The sequence below is a fragment of the Malaclemys terrapin genome, chromosome 4 (genome assembly GCF_027887155.1).
Source record: "Malaclemys terrapin pileata isolate rMalTer1 chromosome 4, rMalTer1.hap1, whole genome shotgun sequence".
NCBI lineage: Eukaryota > Metazoa > Chordata > Testudines > Emydidae > Malaclemys > Malaclemys terrapin.
Window position 1 is genome coordinate 15,540,024 of NC_071508.1, and position 20,557 is coordinate 15,560,580.

Genomic DNA, 20,557 nt, shown 5'->3' on the forward strand with positions numbered 1-20,557 from the left:
GTGCTAGTACCTGCTACTGTTGATCAGGAGTTCAGTTCCTTTGGTCCAGAGCACAATGGACTTTGGTGCTGCTCTTGGCTGGCACGGGATGATGACCTCCCCACCTCGGGCTGCTGGTATCAACCGCTTCACGGGGTTTAGCCGAAAATCTGGCGCTAAGGCTAAGAAGAAAAGAGGATTAAGGGATCTTCTCAAATACTGAACTCTGAGCATGGTAAAGCTGCAGTGTAACTGGATTCTGGTTTGTCACCAAACTGCATGATGATAGAAGTATAACAATAGCATGATGGATGAGCAATACCTTCACTGCTCAGTGACTGCTGGATTGTGTTGGCTGTTCCATCATCAACCAGGAGAGGTGCTACCTGATTCTGAAGTATCACGCATGGCGATGGGGATATGCAGGGCCGGCTCCAGCATTTCTGCCGCCCCAAGCAAAAAAAAAAAGCCACGATCGGTGGCGGCAGTTCAGCGGCAGGTCCTTCGCTCCCAGAGGGAGTGAGGGACCTCCCGCCCCCGAATTGCCGCAGGTACCGCCCCTCTTCCTTGGCCGCCCCAAGCACCTGCTTGTTAAGCTGGTGCCTGGAGCCGGCCCTGGGGATATGACCTTAATGCTTGCAAGGTCTTTGCTGAGACACAAAACCAGCCAATTTCAAAGAGGATGGGGATGTTCGCTTCCGTGTCCTGAGCAAATTCCAATTGGTGTAAATACATAATGTCCCCTAAAATTTCCCCTTTCAACTGAATATGAAATTCTGCTTTACTTGCTGTTAAACAGCTGCTGCTTAGAGCATTTCGCTTCTAAGCTGATGGTTCAAATCCAGCTCAGGCGAGTACCAACACAAAGACATTATCATGTGATAACTGTTTGTCTCTGTAAAATGAGTTTTGGATCTGCCCAGTTCCCCTTTGCTGCCAGCCACAACAGACTGACTGGGTCATGGATACTGACCTATTGTCTCAGCCCCAGTTCCTAGGTCAAGGGAAAATTGTGTAGTGGGGGGAAACTTGAGGTGCTGCGGTCTGTGCAGTACCTGTTCTGAGGCTAAATAGAGGAGTTAATTCTCCAGAACTGTCTCTTTTAGGAGTACTACATTTACACAAAAACGTAATTGATGTAGTAGTTGATGTGCCCTATCCCAGAGGTGCTGCATTTTTGTGGTGGGTAAGTGGTTCTCGTATGCTTGGAGGACTGAGATGAAAAAGGTAGCGTAAATATATTAGGATTATATCTACAACACTGCAGTGTCTAGATAGTCCTTGGAAACCTGGGACCCTTGGGAAAATGGTGAGTTACCTTGTACGGTTAATTCAGCACTTGCATACACTGTGCCGTGTTTGTTCTCAGCTACACACTGATACATGCCAGAGTCTTCCAGGGCTAGCTTGGAAAGTCTCAGCTCTCCGCTGCTCACTTCGATGCGGTTCTGTGCAAACAGGAAGAGCAGCGGATTAGATGGGAACAAAGAAAATGAGACTCAAGACCCAGGTGTTCAGAGCCAAGTTTCATTTCCGCTCCTGTGCCAGCTTGTTCCAAAGTTTGTATTGTTTTTCTGTCTATCAAATGCCTTCCTAGCCAAGCATTTACAGGGCTCTCACCACTGTGGTAGCTGAGTGCCAGTGCAGTGAAGTGTGTAGGTATGTACTGACTGATCAGTGACTGGTCTGAGGTAAGCACCACTCTCTGGGGAGGCTTTCCTGGCCTGAGGACTGGGTGTAAGGTCCCAGGGCTGCTGGTAACAGTGGAGAGTGACTGGAGAATGGCATGATGGGAATAAACATACGAAATGAGCTTGGCAGTCTCAGCAACTTCCCTTGCGGGGGTGGGGAGGGAGGGTAAAACTACCACCCATATCACTGCAGTTGGCAGACTGCTGGGCAGGGTCATGGAACCGAAAGAGGAGGGGATGTTACAGGTGAGGACTGAGGTGAACTGGCAGAACTACATGGGGTTCTAGGACTGGAACGGTAGGGTCAATTGCAGGTCAGGAACATGTGCGCGGGTAGAGGTGCAGCCTTCACTGTTCCAAGCAAGGGCTGTGGTACCTGAGAGGTTAACGGCTGCCCATTCCGGAGCCATCTGATCAGGGGCCGTGGCTTGCCAGCCGCTGCACAGCTCCAGCGTAAGTCAGAGCCAATATCTGCTTCCGTGTCTGTGATCACCTTCAGCCACTCCGGCTGAGCTGCAAAGGAGCAAGAGTGATGTAGGAGCCAGGAAGATCAGATGGGAGGCGGCTCATGCCAGGCCCACAAGGTGGCACTGGCATGGAAGCGGAGTGATTTATCACAGCACGTTACCCCAGAGCAGTAGCCTTTGCTTCCTGTGTGCAGAGGCCAGGCCGATTCTTCTCACTGGCTGCATCTACAGTCTGAGCGAGGGCTGTGATCCCCCCTACATACGTCCACGCACTCGTGTAAACTCTCGTCGCGCTAATGCCAGTATAAATAGCAGCATAGCCACGGTAGCACGGGTAGCAGGAGTGGAGGCTGGGCCGAGTACGAACCCGCCCAAAACTGGTGGGTATGTACTCGGCATGGCTCAGCCATGCCTTGGCTGCCACTAACCGTGCTACCTCGGCTACACTCCTGTGTTGAGCGTGTGTGCATGAGCAGAGGAATCACACCCGTAACTCCTAGCGTAGCCGTAGCCTGTGGGTCCCCCAGCCCACAACCCTGCATCCAAACTAGACCTACTGCATTATGGGAAAGTCCAGATATGAGGAAGAACCTGGTGACTTCTCTCTAGAAATGAAATGGAGCCCTAAATCCAATCAGCACTGAGCTATGGGGAAGGCTGGATCTGGATTGGAGGATTTGGGTCATGATTATAGCTCTGTCAGACCTGTTAAGTGGATCCAATCTGTAACCCTGGATACAAATATCCCTGTGCCTTGGGAGCGTCTGATACTCCCAACTGGGGTTCTAGCTCTGTTATCTCACCTCTTTTATTAATTGCTCCAGGGATAACTCTTTTGTAGGTTTTCGTTCATCCCTAATCTGTTTGAAAGAAAGGAAAAAGCAGAAACCTGGGCATGTGTTGAGTAGGGTTCTGTTGTGGATGTGATTAGGGCTGGTTCAGATGCGACCAGTTCCCTCTCCAAGGCTCAGCTCACTGCCTGGGGCTCCTTGTGCTTTGGGAAGGGACCTGTTTAAGGGCCTTACCCTGAATAATAATGCGGCCCTGGTAGGTGTCTCTTCCCTTAGCATTTTCAGCCTCACACTCATAAGTGCCTTCATCTTCAAAGTCAACGTTTTGGATCTGCAGGAGGGGCTCATTGGAGATCCACTTGGAGGGCTGCGAACTGTCCACCTTTCGCCACTTTATCCGGGGGACGGGGCTATGTAAAAGCAAACGCAGTGAAGCAAAACTGCAGGGCCTAATGCGCAGTGCAACATATAATCCAATCCAGTGCCACAAACTACCGTGCAGCGCAATTGCCTTCCACAGCTACCCCCCGCACCTTCAGCATAGCGGCCAGGACAAAGAGTCTGAGTCTCCACCTTTTGAAATGGTGGCTTGGTCCCTCACCCTACACTGCATTGGGAATTAAAGCAGCGAGGCTGTTCTTTCTATGCATCATTATGAAGGCCCGAGGGACTGTGACTCTCTTTCAGTGCTGCTGCCACCCCAAAAGGGTGGAACAAAATGGACCCAAGAATACTCACTTTCCAAATGCGAAACACTCCAGAGTCACCAGCTGCCCAGCCAGGGCATAGGTGTCGGCAGGAAACTTGGCTTTAATGCTGGGTGCATACTGTCTGGCATCTGCTGAAAGAAAAACATTGGTAAGGAGGTTGCAGGCCTTTCAGAACTGTACACACAAAGCATTAAAAGGCAAAGGCCCCTGCAAGGCTTCACCTCCTAAAAGCACATATTTAAGTCTCAAAGACTGCACTGCCTTCCAGCTATCATCCAGAGCCTGCTCGAGCGTTGTCTAGTAGTTAAAGCAGAGCCCTGTGTTCTATTCTTGGCTTCGCCACAGATTCGGTGCATGATGCTGGGCGAGTCACTTAACTTCTCTGTGCCTCAATTTCCCACTTGTGAAACGGGGTAATTGTATTTATTTAGATTTAAAATGACAAAAAGAAGCCTATCCCAGGGGCTAGGTGCCCTGACATGTTGGTTAATCGCACAATTCAGTGAAATCCCAGAAGCATTAAAATAATCATTCCAACAGGAACTCAGTCAGCCGGACAGCTCCAGAGATCCGCTCCTCATTATGGGATACATACCCTCAGCCCCCTGCAAAACCCCTTGCAAATAGATGTCCTTTGCAGCCTGCCCACAAGGTCACCAAATTCAGCTCCTCCTTGGGGGCGGGAGGAGGGATGTTGTCAAGTTCCAGAGTCCCAAAGCCTTCACAGAGAACACCCTGCCAGCTGCCCCCTCTCTTTTATAATGAGGGGGAACCAGCTTTGGCACCCTGCTGACTGAGCTGTGGTAATGCAGCATGGGGAGAGAGGTGGTCCCTCAAGTAGGCTGGTCCCAGCCATTTAAGGTGTTATAGGTCATAACCAACACCTTAAACTCCACTCAGAGATCAATGGGCAGCCAGGGCGGATCCTGGAGCACTGGTGTCACATGCACTCAGCGAGTCACCCCGCTAAGTCAGCAAGCTGCTGCGTTCTGCACCATTTTCCATCTCTGATTGCTTCTAAAGTGTAGCCCAATCCCTACAGATGCATCCTGCTCAGGGAAACAGAATGAGCTCTTCTCACCCTATGCAAGACTCCTAAATTCTTAATGATGAAACACTGCAGCTGGCGATCTCAGTGGCTCGCACTTTTCACTGTGGGGCTTGTGCAGTTTGTTTCGTATCTTTAGGTACGTTGGTAATTTTGCTTTTTACGTAAAATGGAAGCCTTAAATCTGTTCTGAAAAGAAACAACATCCTGGAACTTTCCTACCATCACCCAAATCCCTGCAGATGTTAAGCGTTTTCCAGGGGAAATGTTCCAATTCCAGAGACTCTCTCCTTCCACTTTCTCTGCCCCAAGATCTCCAGCTGTTTAAGCAAACTAAAGGCCTGATCCAAAGTACATTGGCTTCAATAGGCTTTGGATCAAGCCGTAAAATTGTCCCCATTGAATCTTGAGCCAAAGACCTTGTTTCTGTGACAACCACAAGTGCCAGTGCGTGTGGGAATGACAATTGTTGTCACTGTGAAACCACCTCCAGGATTCTGCAGCGTATCCTACACTGGCTCCCCATTCATTTCTGGATCCAGCTTAAAACGGTTGTCCTTGATTTTTAAGACTTCCCTCTGGACTTGTTCCAATCAGCCACAAGGCACCTGTTGCTCTTTACTTCCTATCCTGCTCCTTCACCTTGGTTCGCCCTGGTTCCTGCTCTGTAACTGCACATAGCCTCACCATGGCTGGGCAGAGAGCCTCCTCCTCTGCAGCTCTTGCCACCTGGCACAGCCTCCCTGTATCTCCTCCTCGAATCTCCATCTGTTCTCAAACCTCTTTTTCTTTCTCATTTATGCCTTTTAATGTGTCTGTCCTCCTGCTACATTGTGGGTGGTTTGTCACACTGTCAGCGTGCTTGGTATAAAACCCTCTGGTGCGGTGCAGCTAATTCCCCCATGTGCAGCTAGCCAGTCCTGCGAGCATGTGTGAAGTCAGGGTTTCACGTCCGCGTCCCCTCTTTCGGGGCAGTGAGTGGTACCAGAGAGGTGTGGGTGGTGGGGAGTAGCCCTTGCAGTCCTTTGAGCGGCTGCAATTGTGCATGACCCTTGAGAAGGTCCCTTGCAGACCAACCCCCATTGCTGCCTGGGAGAATCATAGAATATCAGGGTTTGAAGGGACCTCAGGAGGTCATCTAGTCCAACCCCCTGCTCAAAGCAGGACCCAATCCCCAGACAGATCTTTACCCCAGTTCCCTAAATGGTCCCCTCAAGGATTGAACTCACAACCCTGGGTTTAGCAGGCCAATGCTCAAACCACTGAGCTATCCCTCCCCCCTTGGTGGTGTTGGAGGTGGAGGCAGCCAGGGTCAACAGGGGTTGTGGGCTGCAGGGAAGAGTCTCCTGCTCCTATAACTGCAATAAATGAGAGGTTCTCAGGTGCCATGACTGTTGTCTCCTTGGCCTCTCTGTTGGGACTGCAAGGTAGTGCCACTGTGGTGGTGCTTTTGTGTACCAGCAACCAGCTTGAGACCCACTAAATGCATTTCTGAGAGGCCACTGAGCAGCAGATTGCAATAACCATCAGTAACCACTGACTGGGCCAGGATTTGAACCAGAGACCCAGAGAGGAAAGGCTTGAGCCATCCAGTCCCCCTCTTTCCTACTTTATCTTGGAGAGCTGTTCCCTCTCTCTATAAGAATCAGCTTCTAGGGGGCACCATGTTCCCACTCAGTAGCCCTAGAGTACTGACCCTCCGCAATAAGGGTGAGTCCGGCAAACTTGCTGAAGACACTCTTCGTGATGAAGTCGATATGGCTTGTGACAAAGCAGGAGTAGTTGCCCAGGTCCGACGCCTCTGTCTTGGCAATGTAAAGGTTTCCTGTCATCTGGGAGACAAAGCGCCTTCCATCTGCTGGGATGAAGTTGGGAAACTCATTCAGGAGCCATCGATAGGACAGGCCTGCATGGGAAAGAGTTGAGGGTGAAGTGTGAGAAATGCTGACTCCCCTGGACCACCTCCAGAGCAGGCTGAACCAAGAAGGTTACTTCCCAAACTGACACAAGCCTGACCCTAAGTTGCTCTATGGATGGTGTTTATCTTCTCCAGGTCACTAGCCCCATCGTGACTCCTTTGATTCGCAGGACTTGACATCAAAAGTGACTCTTGAAAATTGGCTCCTCCAGAATTCTCAAAGGCTCAGCAAGAAAGGGCCAAACCTATGGTCTGGTCCTGTTTCACCGCACGAGGCCATTTCACACATCGCCTGCGATCCCTCAAACCACTGTTACGTGTGACATCCCCTTTGCTCTAGTGCATTACCTGGGTAATGTGGAGGGGGGCTGCAGGTGAACATCGACCCCCAGCCCTCTGTAATCTTCACGGGGTCTCGTTCTTCTGTGGAGAATTCCTGCAAAACTAAACATGCACAGTGAAACCAGCAGGTGAACAGCCATTGCAGCTGCAGAGGGGATACGTTGCATTGGAATCAGGTTTTGTCGTGCCCCAGTGGGAGGTGTGTTGTGTGGTTCTGGAGTGAGCATTGCTCATGTCATTTCCAAGAGAATTAAAGGGGGAGACCTGCACTGCGGCAGGGCAGTGCGGCGTGTTGCTCACCCAGCGACTACCGCCTGCAGGGAGCCAGGATCATTAGCTGTCTTTGCAAGAACGCAGCCAGCACTGCCCCATAGGCTGGCCAGCAGGAGGCACTGGAGAATGATGCAACTCCTTCCCAGCCCCCTCCAGGCCCATGCATTCATCTCTTCAGCAATACACCTGGATTTCCATTGGCTTTGCAGATGGAGGTCTAAAGACCATTCCCGACACCCCTTTCCTTGTAGTGCATTGAATTCACTGCACCACCAAGCTTGGCCTGGTCCTTTCCCATTAGTGGAAGGCTCTATAAGATTTAATCGAGGAGATGATATTAGGTACCATGTGATTTCTAGCACTGAAAAGACAAAGGTGGAAGTTCATGCATATTTTACTAGTCCCAACAGAGGCATAAATGGCCCTTGTGTTGCCTGCCCTCATGGCACTGGATGAACGTATCTTGAAAAGGAAAAGGGGGTAGAAAGACAGGCATGGAAGCCTTTTGCATCCAACCCACTAACAACGGGGGGCTATGGAAATGTCTCCCTTATCTTCCTGTGTTAACAGTGGGAGATTTGATTTACCCCCTGTGCTAGTGCAGCTGCGTTCCATTTGCACTGTGGAGATGAACAGGTGACTTACAGCCAAAGCGGACGTAGGCGTCTCGGCTCACGACCGTGCCCAGGGGGTTAGATGCCAGGCACTGGTAAGACCCAGCATCCTTGGCTTTGACTGGGTTCCTTATCTCCAAGTTGCCCCCAACCAGCCTGTAACGGGTATCCGGCTCCATCTTCATTTCTGTGCCATTCATCTTCCACCTGCCCAGAACGCGGTAGAGGAGTTGGGAGGAGAGAGCAGGAACCAATAATCAAAGCTGCATGTTCACATCTGACTGATACCAATGCATACTGACCAGCCCCTGGTATGAGGCACACACCACGATGTGCATTGGAAGGTCAGTTGTATCTAGTCCTAGATAAGTCAATATTTTCTATGCTAGGGTGGTGCTAATAGGAACACAGTGGATTATCTCTCAGCTGCCTCTACTGCTGTGGGAAGGAAAGAAGAATAGAAGCCCCAGAGTTTCAGAAAGGCCCATAGTGTCTGCCCTTTGTCCCTCTGATCCCAAGTGAATTTTAGCTGTAAGTTTTGGTGGGATGGAGTATTTCTGTGTCATGAGTGGCTGACTGGGTTAGAGTTACACTGAGCCTAAAAGGCCCACAGTGATTTAGGATGGATGTGCTGGGACAACACGCAGCAGGGCAGGAGAGGCAGCGCCTGTCCATCTTCATGCTTTTCTGTTAAATAAATGATGGTGTGTGAACGTAATGCTGGTGGAAAATGCTGGGTGGGCAGCTCTGGGGAATTTATAATGGATGGCTGCAGGGCAAGATGCCCTGCTACCATGCCCCCATCCTGACCTAGAAGGGTGATAGGATCCGGGCAGTGGCTCAGTCACCCTTCACGGCTGAGAGAGCTTGACTCTATCCCTCTCTGCTGAGAATGCCAGTGGGGGGGACTTCTGTGATACGAACAACCATCCATTAGAAAATGCCACCAGTTCATTCTACATAGTGGCTACAAACAGCCATCAGGTGGTAACAACTTGGAGTCATTACCAACCTGGGCTGGATTCAAACCAGTGACTTAGCAGTGCAAGACTCTGTGTACTAAAACCAGTCCTGCAGGGCTCTTCATAACTACACCCCGCAGCACAATGAGGCAGCTAGTATGGTCTAGACATGGGACGCTCCTCTTCTGCTGTAGTTCAAACCCACTGCAATTGTGTAGGTGTTTCTACAATCTGTCTCCCTAAGGCATATATATAACGCCCATCGCTGCAGTAGCTTGGCATTTAAGGATACAGGACAGACAAATGGGAGCAGGTAACCTCACCTGTAAGTTGCAGGAGGGCTGGCTCTTGCTTGACAAGCCAAAGTTATCTTCTCTTCTGTTGAGCCTTCAGGAAAGAGGGTGTTGACTGGTTGATCTTCAAAGATTGGCCCATAGTTCCTTATGGTACCGTGTACCGGGCACCGCCCTGCAAAGGAGCAGCATGAGAGAAATCCGGCTGAGCTCAGCTCCTCCAGGAGGGGTTGTGGAACAAGCTTTTGTCAAACAGTTTTTAAAAGGGAGACAAGTCTGGCTAGAGAGGGGGCCTGTACCAAAACCCCACAACCAAACTCCTCTGGACTTTGGAGAGTTCAGCTCCGGGTTAGAACTTTGCATCTCAGGCTCCTCTCTGGTCCAGATGTTGGGCTTTTCCTACAACGTTAATTTCTGGATTCCCATTCTCTCCCCTGATAGCAGGGGAGCCATGCAAAATAAAAGCCGTTGTAACCTATAAACCCCAGCCACTAGTTAGCACGGCCCAAACAAATTTAGCTCCAGAGTTGGGATGGTTGTATTTTGATATGGGTGTGCATCGTCTCGCACAGGCTCCTCTCTCTCTCTCTCTCTCTCTCTCTCTCTCTGCGCCAGCGCCGTTTGGGAGTGGGCAGCATGACTTAGGAAACAACAAATGGTTAACACGGTTAGATTAGCATGCAAAGAGCAGTAATGACAGGCTAATGCAGAGGCAGCGTGGAGCAGTGGACTGGCCACAGGACTAGGAGCTGGGAACCCCTGAGTTTTATTCTTGGCCCTGACACTGACAATGTCAGCTTTGTGATGGCAACTTAACATCCTTATATTGTTGTACGAACATTCCCCCCCACACACACACACACACCCGCCTGAGAAGTAGGTAAGCAGGACCGTTGGCAGGAGTTAGATCGGGGACCAGGATTCTATTCTCAGCTCTGCTTCTGACTCACTTTCGGGCACTGGGTAAATCATCTCCTCTCTTTCTGGAACTTGAAACCTGCCATTCCCATCTGCCAGGCAAAGTGACCCCGCAGTCACTAAACACACAGTAATTGTTAGGTCTGTTTTGCCAGCAGGGGGTGGGTGTTAAGTTTCTTGGCAGCATTCACACCCAATTGGCCGGATTATGATGTCACTTACAGCAGCATAAATCAGGAGTAGATTTTACCACTTAAATTACCCTGGTGTAGAAAACTAGGTGAGATCAAAATTAAACCATTTGCTCAGTGGAAATAAATTGCGGGTATTTTTTGACTTCTGATCTCGATCAAACACTGGACATTTTTGAGTAAGAAACAGTAAATTTCAGAGGGACGCTCTTTGAGCAAAGGTAGGGGCCAGATTTTTAAAGGTAAAGATTTTTACAGATGCAGATAGAGGCCTATTGAAATCAATGTGAGTTAGGCACGTGGGCACTTCTGAAAACCCCCCTAGGCACCGCTCTGTATCTTTAGGCACCCAAACACCTGTAAAAATCCGTCCCATGGTGCTTCATGAGATTTGCAAGTTTAGTGATAGGTCACTGGTGTAGCAGTGGTGTTTGCCTTCCTTGGGACAGCACCTGATGCTTCCCGCTTTGCTCCCTTTCCCAGCTACCCTTTACATAAAGAAATGCCACTTGACTTGATTTCTGCTGGTTTCCCCCTCTTGCATTCTGTCACCTCTTTGTTTCATGATGGGGAGGGGCCCTCTCTATTAGATTTACTGTAGGTCTCATAATACTTCTATATTCAGAGACTGAGTGTGGACTACTGGACAGGGAGTTGCACTGGTGACCTGTTTTCTGTGCCCAGCTCTGGGCAAGTCAGGTCACTGCTCTGTGCCTCAGTTTCCCCCTTCTGCAAAATGGAGGTGATATCTCTTATCCTCCTTGGCTGAAAAGCGCAAAGTATTATGTCATAAGTGAGACGGAGGAATTCGACCTTGTTATCAAGACAAATGGAAACCGTGACCGAGCCACCCGCCGGGACATGCGTAATAAAACCGGTCATATAAATAATAATAAAAATCAGCCTGAAATATGTAACAGCAAAAGCAGCTGGCGAGATAACCATCAATTTTCTCTCCTCCCCTCCCCCCGTCACCCACCCACCAGCTGAAACGGACAGCGAGCTCCTCACTGTGAAGCCCGTCTGCCCCATAACTGATAAGCCAGGGAGAGCTCGGCCACCCCCGCCACCTGAATGTGATTGGCAGAAGCTCTTGAGGGCTTTGTGTTTGAATTAATAACTATCCTATGCTATCTCGCCAGCCGTCAGTCTGTCTCCTTCCCTGCGGGATGCAGTGGGACCACTGTTTCAGTGAAGCGCCTCTGATAAGTGTGATGTTTTATGCAAGAGTGAATTCCAGCTGGGAAAGGCCCGGCAGGATTCGTCTGGGCTTGGACGCCCTTTACCTTTGGTTCATAGGGTTCTTGTTTGATGTCCAGGCTGCCAATGCATACAGGGATGGGGGCAATAGGGGAGAGCGGCTCGCTAATTGGCTAAGTCCTCTCTGAACAGCTGGCTGCTTACTGCTGTGTCTGCTGACTGGTGCCTGGGCATTAACCAATTAGCTGAGTCCCCCCCACGGAGCCTCAGTACAGACGTGCCGCTGCAAGTGAGCTGGACTCAAACCGGGCCCTTTGTGGTGCATGGGTATCAGCGGCCAAACATACAAGGGCAGGTTGTGACCCCCCACCCCTCACATTGGTAGCAACCCCACTGGTTTCACAAACTGGCCCATAGATGGTGAAATCAGGGCAGTGGTATTGTGGGGCTTCATAGCCCCTTCCCCAAATCTATGTAGATGCCCCCACTTTGCTGCTGGAATAGTCCCCTCCCGAAAGTGAAAGTCTCTCCTCCTGGCCACGCCAGCAGCAGACACACGGAGCTGGTCTCCGCTAGAATTGGCTCCGTGCTGATCTTAACACTGCTGAGTAGTGGATAAAGTAATCAGGGTTTAATGCAGAATTAATGAGACTGTTGTGTGTTAATCCATTCCAATAGTAAAAAGCAAATGTACTGAGGCGTAACAACTAAGCAACCAGATTTCCATTTAAGTCATTAGAACTTAATAAGTAATGAATGGCAGATGATTTCTATTTATCTATCACCCGAAAGCCATGGTATTAATGCTCAAATGCATTGCTCCGTGTGTCCATGCTACACAAGACAAGCCTGGCTAATCTTTTCTTCTAATTCCACCCAAACACTCTTGCTGTCCTCTACTGCCCTTCTCTGCAGTGGTTATGGACTGCAGCTGTCAGGCATTGATTTTCTATACGTCAACAGTGCAAGAAGGTCAGACAAATTTGTGTCCATGATACCCAGGTGTCTGGGTGAAATGGCCAGATCTCACTTGTTCAGCACCACAAGCAGATTAAGGTTAAAAAATAAGGCATTGAAATTCCAGATGGGTTAGGGCGAAGGGCTGGGAGCCCAGGAGAACAGAAAATTCTAAGCCTGCCTGAGCCACGTTGACTCTGTTGTAGGACCCTGGGCACATCACTCCACCTTAGACCTGTCGTTTGTAAATCATGGTCCTTTGGGACTGTGTTATCTTCTCGCAACAGCAGGAGGTTGCATTGCTAGGTCATGATGTCCAGTTGCAAATTTTCAAGAGCCCTGAGGATATTTTGAAACACATTCATGTCCTGCAAGCTTAATTTGCAGGAAGCAGGATGATCCAATCAAAACTGGGAATGTCCCATGAAAAATGGGACAGCTGCAACCTTACTTGACCTCTCAACTTGCTGCCCTAGGCCATCCAGTTGGTGAAATGAGGCAAGAAAAGCTGTGTCTTAAATGCTGCATCTGAGCAGAGTGGAACTCACTTGAGGAAATAAATCAGACGTCAGAATAAATAGAAAAAATGAAAACTAGAGCACCCAAGATTCCAGACGCTGTTTTAGGACTCGTAATATTTCACTCTCTGAGCCACAGCACACCAGGGGCATAGCGACCTCTGTCAATATCAAAAAAGCTACATCATGTGTTATGAAAATAGACAAAACTATAGTCTCAACTCCTTTGCCACTGCGGTGAGCAGGGGAGGGGACTGCACCAGCCCCACCCTGTGTTGCCGAGCCAGCTGATTTCTGCCCGTTTGATTTTTCTTGTTGTTGCTGAGAATATGCTGAATGCCAAATCTGGAAAGACCAGCTGTCTGGGAGGTTGGATTCTTTGGCCCTGCGCACAGCACAGGGGGGAAACAGGAGCAGAACGTCAATGCTGCAGTCGTGCTATCCAGTTCAACGTTACGTCAGCAGCAATTCCATGATAAAGCACAGACAGCTTGTATTCGTTGCTTTATGGCATTGCCCCCAGCCTGAAGGCTGGCACGTGAGGGGAAACGAATTGGTTTTATAGCAAATGCGAACAGGCATACAAAAAACCAAACCAAAACCCAAAGCAGTTATTTTTAAAGAGAAGCTCTCTCGTAGGAACAAATGGACACAGCTGTGGTTAGTAACAGACTTCATGCATTTTCTAAGGCTTCTTTTCAGTGAAGAGAAGCAGAGATATTTTTAGACTTTCCTTAATAATATTTTGCACTCTGGTAACACTGTTCATCAGAGAATTTTCTCTGCACGTTACAAGCTTTTAATCTTCTCAGCACTCCTGGGAGGTCATCACCCTCATTTGACCAATATACAGAGAGGGGAAGTGACTTGCCCTGGTCCCAAGGGCGTCAGCGGCAGAGCTGGGAATGGACTCCTGGAGTCCTGAGTCTCCTGCTTGGCCCACTTGAGGTGTTTCACTGCAAGGTGCTAGTCCCCTCTCAAACGTGGTTATTGAGATCAGTTGCATCATAAGTTTATGGGGCTATTTTCTAGTGACCTTTGAGTTTTTTTGTGACTCATTCTTTACGGACTCAGCCTGAGTGGCGAGCAAGTCTCATAAACGCAGCTGGTTAATGGTGAGGCCCAGCCCTGTCTTGCTGTGTCCACTATAGTTGGTCAGACCTATTTCCAAACAGGTTGATTGCCTCCTGATCTAGGCCAGGCCATGCCCCTCCCCTCCCTAGGGACCCAGAGAACATTAAAAGGTAATTAGATATTTATAAAGGACAGCAGAGAAGCCTCTCCCTGGGAGGATGAATTAGCTCAAAGACATTATCTAATTTTCAGCTGTCTGAAGGAAAGGGCTCCCTGCTGAGAGGACGTCCCTTTAAAGCACAGCCTGAAATGACTTGAGATCCAGCAATGGTTCGTTATGAACAGCAAATGGGATGGTGGAAAATGTGTCCCTGGAAAAGCAGCGAGAGAAGGTGGCCGTGTCAACAGTGTGATCTGCCGATGAGGTGAAATTCACCCCTGTGCAGGGGGCCAAAACAAATCCTAGAACCACTTGCTGAAGTGGGACATAAGTGGTGCAGAGGGACGAATTTAATTGATAGTGACCTCAGACAGAGAGCAGCCTGTTTGCAATGTGCCACACATTCCCTCCCTCCCTCTCTCTGACTGGTGCAATCGGACCTTAGACACTAAAGTCGTGCTCCTGAGCTGTATGAACTCCACATGAGAAACATGCACAAGCCATGTTAAAGCCACATGTAGAACACACAGGATTCATGCTAGGCGAGCCATGAATAAGTGAATACGAGCCCCATGTAATAGGTGAATACGTGCCCCAAAGAATTCCACGTTCGGCATTTTGGATGAGGATCCAAACAACCTAACTGGTTCCCCAGCCGCTGTGTATCTGGTAGTTAGTCAGAGCCAATGCCTGGCATGTATTCCCAGGCTGAGATGCCCCCTCTTACCCGTAAAGGTGAGGATGGCTAACGAGATGAAAACCAGCTCCGTGAGAGTTCCCATCGTGTGCCTCGGGGTGGGAGTTATCTTTATTGAGGAATAGGGACGGGGACCCTGCAAGAGAAAGAAAAGAGGATTTATTTGCAGCAGCTGGCCAGTCCAGTTCCAGCTGTTCCAGATCCTCACTTCCAGCTGGGAAATCCCCACTGGGTCTCTCTGATGTGGAGTGTTCCCTCTAAGGGGCGTGCCACTGGGTGATGAAGTACACCCCAAAGAACCATTTCCCCCACTCTCATGACACTGGAGTTCGCAGGGGTTGGAAAATCATTCCCCTCCAGACATACACGTTCTACAAAAACAAAAACTTGTTTAAATTAGTCAGGTTTTCCTCAAAAGACTGAAAAGCAAAAATGTTCAGGTTTGGGGGTTTTGGACAAAAAAATAATTTAGTTGGTAAAAATTTTGTTCTGTAAGAATCCATGTTTTCACTGAAAAACTAGTTTTGACAAAAAACTTCTGACCACCTCTACCTCCAGGCACTGCTGCTAACCTGAAATTTTCCGTTCAGATCCCCTCTCGATTTTGTGTTTCTCTTCTTAATCTCATGGTCAAGCTGTCCCTTGCCCCTGCCTCCTGGTGCACAGGTCATGATAAGCCAAAGGAGACCAAATTAAAAAAAAAGCCTAAGCATTCTCTTTTTCCAGTCACATTCTCATCCCACTGTCCCATGGTGTGTGAAACAGCCCAAGAGTTGCCCCCAGTGTCCCATTGGGCGGGGCGGGATGGCCCTGCTCAGTTATCATAGCGATGGGTGTACTATGAGATGGAGAGGATCGGCTGTTGTGCTCAGTGGTGACATTTTGGGGAGTCCTCTTGGAGGCTTCGCTGCAACCTACTTGATCTTTTTGTATTTCTCTGCACTGAAGCCTATGAGTAGTTAAAACCAGAGACCAAGGAAGCACTGGGGCATTTGCTGATGCAGTGATGTTGGTTACCGGATGCAGCAGTTTTGCTAGTCCCCTAAGAGGGTTCCATCTTTTCCAGCTTCTCCATGGGATCAAAAAAGCCTGCAGCAGCTTATGAACCTCCTGCTGCCACATTCCCCTGACCCCTGCTGCCACACCCACTGCACACACCTGGCAATCGCAAAGTCTTGCTGCTGGTGCATCATTTTGAACTAGATTTGCCATCTGACTAGCTCAGCCGTTTCCCTTTAACAAGAATATCGAAACGGAGCTAATTTTTTTTCTCTTAACAAAAGCAACTTTTAAAAAATGACCTTCAGGGGCTCGCTTCTTAGCCATGTATTCTTGGGTGCTCCTATTAAAGTGAATCCCCAATAAACCAGTATTGAAACCACTTGTCAATGGCTAGGCAGCTGGTATGCTGTGATTACTGCTTAGCCACTGTTTGTCGCTCTATCCCTTTCCCTTGTGCTCCCCACACCAGCTGTTTGCTGTACCCACCTGTGGCTCTCATCTTAAACTTAGAGTGTAAGTTCTTTTGGGCACGGTTCTATGTTATATGCTTGTCCAGTGCCCAGGACAATGGGGGCTTAGATAAATCATAAATAATTGAAATGCACATGCCTGAATACAGAGCTGGTTCCACCAGGGCCGGCTTTAGGAAGTGCGGGGCCCGATTCAAACAGTTTTGACGGGGCCCCGGCAGGGATGACTGAAAAAAAAAACGTAAAAAAACATGTGGGGCTTGTTGTCACTGGGCGGCACTCCTAGTCTTCGGCGGTGGGTCCTTCACTCGCTCCGGGTCTTTGGTGGCACTGAAGGACCTGCCGCCGAAGTGCTGCAGAAGACCCAGAGCGAGTGAAGGACCCGCCGCTGAAGTGCCGCTGAAGACCCGGAGCGCTGCTGGGTGAGTAAAAATTAACAAGGAGCCTCTAGCCAGGGAAGGGATTCTCAGCCACTTGCCCCCACCCCAGCGGCCCTGCCACTGGGCGCGGGGCCCTCTTAGGCACGGGGCCCGATTCGGGGGAATTGGTGAAATTGGCCTAAAGCCGGCCCTGGGTTCCACATGTATTTCTGCTCACTGACACTAGATCCAACATGCTTGATTTGCAAGGTGGAAAGATGATCTATCTCATGCTGCACACCTGAGATTTGAAAAGCCTCTTGGACTCTTCCTGCCTCTTACTTCCTCACCAGGAACAAAAGTCTACACTATTGGGGCTTAGGAGAGAGAAGACTGGATCCAGATCTAAACCTTCCCAGCGTTCTGGGGAGCTTGGATATGGGGGTTTTGATCAGACCTTTGCTTTTAAGGATGCGTGCCCCGAAGAGCTTAGAGTCAAAATAGACAAGGGTGGGAAGGAAGTATCATTATCCCCATTTTTCAGGTGGGGAATTGAGACACAGAGAGATTAAGAGCCTGAGTCTAATTTACATTAAAGCTGCTTTAGGCCTCTTTTATGGTGTAATTTGGACTCACTTTAAATGAGAATCCTGCCCCGAGTGTTGTGCTGAGACCCCCTTGCTGACCAGTCTTATACTGCCCGACTGACCTGTCTGTATCAATCTGTGCTCTCTTGTCGTAAGCTCCTTAGGGCAGGGAACATCTCTCTTGTTCTGTGTCTGTACAGTGCCTAGCCCAGTAGGGTCCAGGTCCATGACTGGGACTCTTAGGCGCTATGGTAACGCATGTCATTATTAAAACAACAAGTGACTCCTGCGTCCTGTAGACCAGTGTTACTCAACTGGTGGGTCTCAAAAGGCAATCGGGGGGGGGGGGGGGTCATGAGACGTTGGCGATTTTATTACGACGCACAGCAAAGAAGATCTCACTCCTGCACAAGCCAAGTACTCTCTGTCAGCCTCTCACAAGACACACACATCAGTTATCCAGGCTTCGCATTGATACATCTTTTACTCTTACTGTTAGAGTATGTGGAAGGAGGTCATGAAAAATATTGACTTCGAATAAGAGATCTCCAATCTGAAAAGGCTGAGAAACACTGGGCTAAGGCTCTCCTGTTGTATCCACAGGGGCATCCTCCCTATTGGGGTAAAAAGGTGCAATTGGTCAGCAGTTAAGGCTTGATGACACGTGGAGAGCAGATCTGTTGATCTGGCACTTCTCTTATTTTAATTGCACTTTACGTTTTTCTGTTTGATAAAATATAGATGCTGCATTCGAATGAAAGGAAATTTCATTCTGCCTTTCCTGGGTGCCTTAAACAAACACTAGTTCCGAGTGAACGTGACTGGGCAGGAGCTCTCATCATAGAAGGAGAGGGGTTGAGTCTCAATAACCCTCTGCCTATTTACTTGTGCCAGCTTTCCCCTAGTGGTTTCTTCTCCGTCTCCCAGCAGGGCAGCTATCTCATCACAAGTGAGCTGGCGCTTAACTGTATTTTGAACCCCAATCCTGCTTGTTTGAGCCCACCCCCAGCTTCACAATGCCCTAATTGCTACTATTCAAATTATCTTTTCTTTTTTAACTCCCTTTATCAATGGATGCCCTCCACACCTCCAAAATCTCTCTCTCTTTCTCTCTCTCATAGCTCTTTCCTTTACAATTTTTTTTATGCAAGATTGCCTGGCTAAATCCCAAACTGGGCTATTCCATTCTGCCAAACTAGCAGTTCCCCTCTGTGGATTCAACTGAATCCAGTCTTCATTAATTTGTTATTGGTGCAGAATACCTGCTGCGTTTCATCTCAGAAGTGGTTGTATTACAGTGGTGGATGAGAAGCCCCTCTGCACCAGCCCCCTGTTTATCTGACTAGTAAAGGGAGTGTAGCATTCATTCAGATTTCTCGTGTGAATGCTGCAGGGTAAAGAATGTTCACAAGTTTCAAATGTTGGGTGTTTTGGATAAGCGGCGTTTTGATAAATCATGTTTCATTGATTATACAGCCTGTAAAGTATTTACGGTTCCTTCAGGAGGAAAGGCACCGTACAAATGTGCTTTGCTATTGTATATTTACTCTGCAGACTAGCATGGGGAAGGCCAGTTGAAGACACTTAACTGCCTGCAAGACAGGACTTCACAGTTCTGCTGCTGCAAGTGTTGGCGGTGCCCTTGTGTGTTTCAAACCATAGGATTCATTCCTTATGGCCCAGCAGAGACACTTCATTGGTGATGCTTGAAAGTTCCCGAAGAATGCTAGTACCAGTACAGCTGGCTGTGGAAATGGAAAGACCCAGCTCTGTTTATTTCATCAGAGGAAGAGAAAGGGGATCAGTCACATCGAACTGCGCAGCCTTTTCTCTCCCCCTTTATCGCTACGTCCAGGGGATGATCAGAATGGACCTGCGTCCAGAACGAAGAAAAGTGACCCAGTGACATGAAGCAAGACCTACGTAATCAGCTAACAGAGTCATGCCATTTGAAGTCCAGTTTATGAAATAATGGGCTGGGCTGGGGTTTATGGGCTCACTGTACCATTTCTCTCATTTCGGTGACATTTTCATTGCTTCAGGATTCCAGAGGGATGGTAATGCTGACCTGCTGGCATCTGCTTGATGTTATGATGAGCTGACCCATCTGGTATCTCCCAAAATCCATCTCAGTATCTGGTTTATGTGTAAATCCGTGCTCGGACTGCAGGGTGGGGGAGGAGGTTAGCAGGGAGAAAACCTGTTTAAATGGTTCTTGTTGGCACTGAGCGTCTCAAGGAGCCTTATCTGGGAAGGGGAAGTACATGTCTCAAAACAAGATTCAAGTCATGCGTACATCGGAAGTGGGCACGTCTCACGTGTTGGGCCTCATCCGGGCCTGTGTTAGCCCCCTTGAAAATGTCTGGCAAAAATGGGAACGTGATCAATAGGAAGAGCTCAAGGTGGGGCCGAGGTATGACCAACACTTGGAGAGGCTGCAGAATGGACAGAGAGATTGCTGCAAATGGTGACATTTGCATTACCTACAATTAGAGATGTGAATAGAACCTCCCCTGGCTATTCTGGAGTCCATGTTCCCATTCAGCTTGGTGTAGGGCCTGACTCAAGAAGATCAGAGCTGGACCTGCCTTTGAACTTCCCCAAAGTTCAGGGCTTTGAATCCACCTTAGAATGGTGGATCTGAGCTCTGAATACTTCATTTGGAGCTGAACTTCTCCAGTTTTGGATCTTTGATGATCCAGCCCAGACCTGTCTCTACCTCTAATTAGAAGAGGGGCCTCTGGGACTTGTTTCCCCATTTGTATCTGACGTTTTGACAACCACTCCAGAGCCTTCTGTTGCACTAAAAGGGGATCTGTCAGGCCCACTGATGGATGCCCTCATTAAGGGAGGAAGGGTGTGCATGTCTGTAAACACATACATGTAGCTGCTGAAGCATTAAGTTTTTCCTAGGCAGCCCTTGGGAGCTGGGAAAAATCCATTATCATGGAAATGACGTTATGGTGCTAGAGTGAGACACTTAGAATTCCCCTGAGCCTCCCTGCCTTCCAAACCCCCCTAAGTACGAGTGCTTTCTGTGGGAGCTGATCCTGTGGATGAAGTCACTCTAAAAGGCTCCGAGGTTCCTTGTGGTGAACGAACGCATGCAGACGCATATATGTGAACACGTTCACCTGGAATCGCTGCTTCAATGGGGAAAATGACTGGTGACTCAATAAGGGTTGGAGGTTAGGATGATGTGACGCTGCCTCCACAGATGGATTTCACTCCCATCTGGTTAGTTACCCGTGACCAGCTACTTCAGTTCCAAGAACCTGTGAACACTTCCTATTTGGGATCTGAACAATCTATGTTAAAGTCTGTCTCAGCTTGTAG

General features: G+C 48.9%; 1 protein-coding gene across 1 annotated transcript in view; it reads right to left on the reverse strand.

The window, feature by feature from the left end:
* The window catches only part of CNTN2 (contactin 2), a 56,893-nt gene that overhangs the window by 15,652 nt on the left and 20,684 nt on the right, over positions 1 to 20,557 (reverse strand). Inside the window, exons 2-11 of the mRNA XM_054028733.1 lie at positions 14,834 to 14,939; positions 9,119 to 9,263; positions 7,865 to 8,040; positions 6,953 to 7,048; positions 6,383 to 6,592; positions 3,667 to 3,766; positions 3,163 to 3,338; positions 2,047 to 2,183; positions 1,298 to 1,427; positions 11 to 161 (exon numbers count right to left, since the gene is read on the reverse strand). Of these exons, the coding sequence (XP_053884708.1) occupies positions 11 to 161; positions 1,298 to 1,427; positions 2,047 to 2,183; positions 3,163 to 3,338; positions 3,667 to 3,766; positions 6,383 to 6,592; positions 6,953 to 7,048; positions 7,865 to 8,040; positions 9,119 to 9,263; positions 14,834 to 14,888 (1,376 nt within the window). The 5' untranslated portion in view covers positions 14,889 to 14,939. The remainder of the gene's footprint in view (positions 1 to 10; positions 162 to 1,297; positions 1,428 to 2,046; positions 2,184 to 3,162; positions 3,339 to 3,666; positions 3,767 to 6,382; positions 6,593 to 6,952; positions 7,049 to 7,864; positions 8,041 to 9,118; positions 9,264 to 14,833; positions 14,940 to 20,557) is intronic.